Source organism: Malus sylvestris, chromosome 12, assembly GCF_916048215.2.
Source record: "Malus sylvestris chromosome 12, drMalSylv7.2, whole genome shotgun sequence".
Lineage (NCBI taxonomy): Eukaryota > Viridiplantae > Streptophyta > Magnoliopsida > Rosales > Rosaceae > Malus > Malus sylvestris.
Window position 1 is genome coordinate 6,182,530 of NC_062271.1, and position 1,603 is coordinate 6,184,132.

Here is a 1,603-nt window from a genome sequence, read left to right on the forward strand (position 1 = left end):
TTAGCACGTTCCTATTTTTTAAGGAAATTGTTATTAGCACTCCAAAAATCTCATTTGGCACTCCAAACTTTCTATAATTAGAAAGAAAAATACACTTATAAGAAGTATATAATGAGATTTTTGGAATGCTAATAATATTTCTCTTTTTTAATCCAAACCCTAATTGTCCATTGCATCCAGACAAACAAGTGGACCCCACATACATAAGACAAGTAGCAACTCCAGCATCCAAAAAGTTAAATATTAATTATTCAATTAAAAAACAAAAAACAAATAAATTATTTATTAAAGTAACATTATAATCTTTACACAAGAAATTAATAGAGACAGATAAGAACATCAGAAAAATTGGAAAAATGCAGAGACAGATGAATAGACAAGTAATTTCACTAGAATTAAGTTAAAACCCGCTAAAATCCCAAGAAAATTAAACAAATGTTTCAGACTACTCTAATGAAAACCTTAGATTTTTCTTGAATTACACAGAAAATATTAATTTTTTTGACCTAGACAAGTTGAGTTCCTTCAAATTAAGCCATGCAGGAGGTGAGAATTTGGAGCATCCATAGTGGGTATCAAAGGAAATTCACCACCAAATTCCTGAATAAACCCCTCCAAATCTGCAAATCTCTCAAGAAACCCACCAGAGTTTTCTGCATTCCACATCAGCCCTTCTTCTCCCTTAATTCTGTCTCTCGATTGGTCCACAAATCCCTTGCACCCAGCTCTCATCTTGTCAGCCATGATCAATGCATTCTTTTTGCTGGGTTTGGGTCCTTCTCTGCTGGGTATACTTGTTGGGTTTTTCTTGTTGTTCCTCCTGTTGCTGCAGCCGCCGTTTTCCGATGGTTTTCCGGTGAGTCTCTGAACCAGCTCCCTAAAGTTTGCCACGTCAGTCTTGATGATCTCTGGGGCATATATGTGAATAATTCGGATTTTGGGCTTTGGTTTTGATATTGTTTGTGAGTGTCTGTGGATTGCAAGTGCTTCTGGCATATTTAAGCAGAAAGTTTGCTTCTTGGTTAATGTCTGAGCCTCCTCCATGGGAAATATTTAGAGAGAGAAACAAGAGAGAGAGGGGTCTGGGTCCTTTGGGAGAGATGGGGGGATTGAGGAATTTGGTGTAATATTTGTTCAGAATTGTGGTGAAGGTGAGGTTTATATAAGTAAGGGGAAAAGAATAATAGAAGGGGTGGTTAGTTGTTAATTAATTTAAATTGGGAGGACAAATGGAAAAAAACTAAGAAAAAGAACAAGAGGGGAGAAAAAGCTGGCTTTTGGAGTGAGGGGTTGGATGAATCCTTGTGTGGCAAAATGTTAAGAGTCAATGGAGAAATTAATGGAACTCATTGGTCCCCTCTTCTCCAATTGGGATTTCATTATAATTTGTATGTGTATATTATATATATGTTATGTTTTGATAGAAGATGTGCAAAGTTGTACAATGTATCTTTATCATACATGGCATGCCCCAAATCATCCCAATTTTCCATTCAACTTGTAACTAATAAGTAAAATAAAGTTTGTGTAGATTGTTCTATCGTTTGTCCAAAAAAATGTCAATTGCAAAATTGTAATGCATGTAGTTTGTTACTTAGTGTTA

General features: G+C 35.4%; 1 protein-coding gene across 1 annotated transcript; it reads right to left on the reverse strand.

Moving 5' to 3' along the window:
• Nucleotides 1-259: 259 nt before the first annotated feature.
• LOC126592669 (VQ motif-containing protein 17-like) lies at nt 260-1,381 on the reverse strand. Its single transcript, XM_050258426.1, has one exon. The coding sequence runs from the start codon at nt 1,042-1,044 to the stop codon at nt 526-528; it is 519 nt and encodes a 172-aa protein (XP_050114383.1). The 5' UTR covers nt 1,045-1,381; the 3' UTR covers nt 260-525.
• Between the last annotated feature and the right edge of the window lie 222 nt (nt 1,382-1,603).

Excerpts from the sequence above, each read along its gene's own strand:
- LOC126592669 (XM_050258426.1), bottom strand. The coding sequence starts at position 1,044 with ATGGAGGAGGCTCAGACATTAACCAAGAAGCAAACTTTCTGCTTAAAT.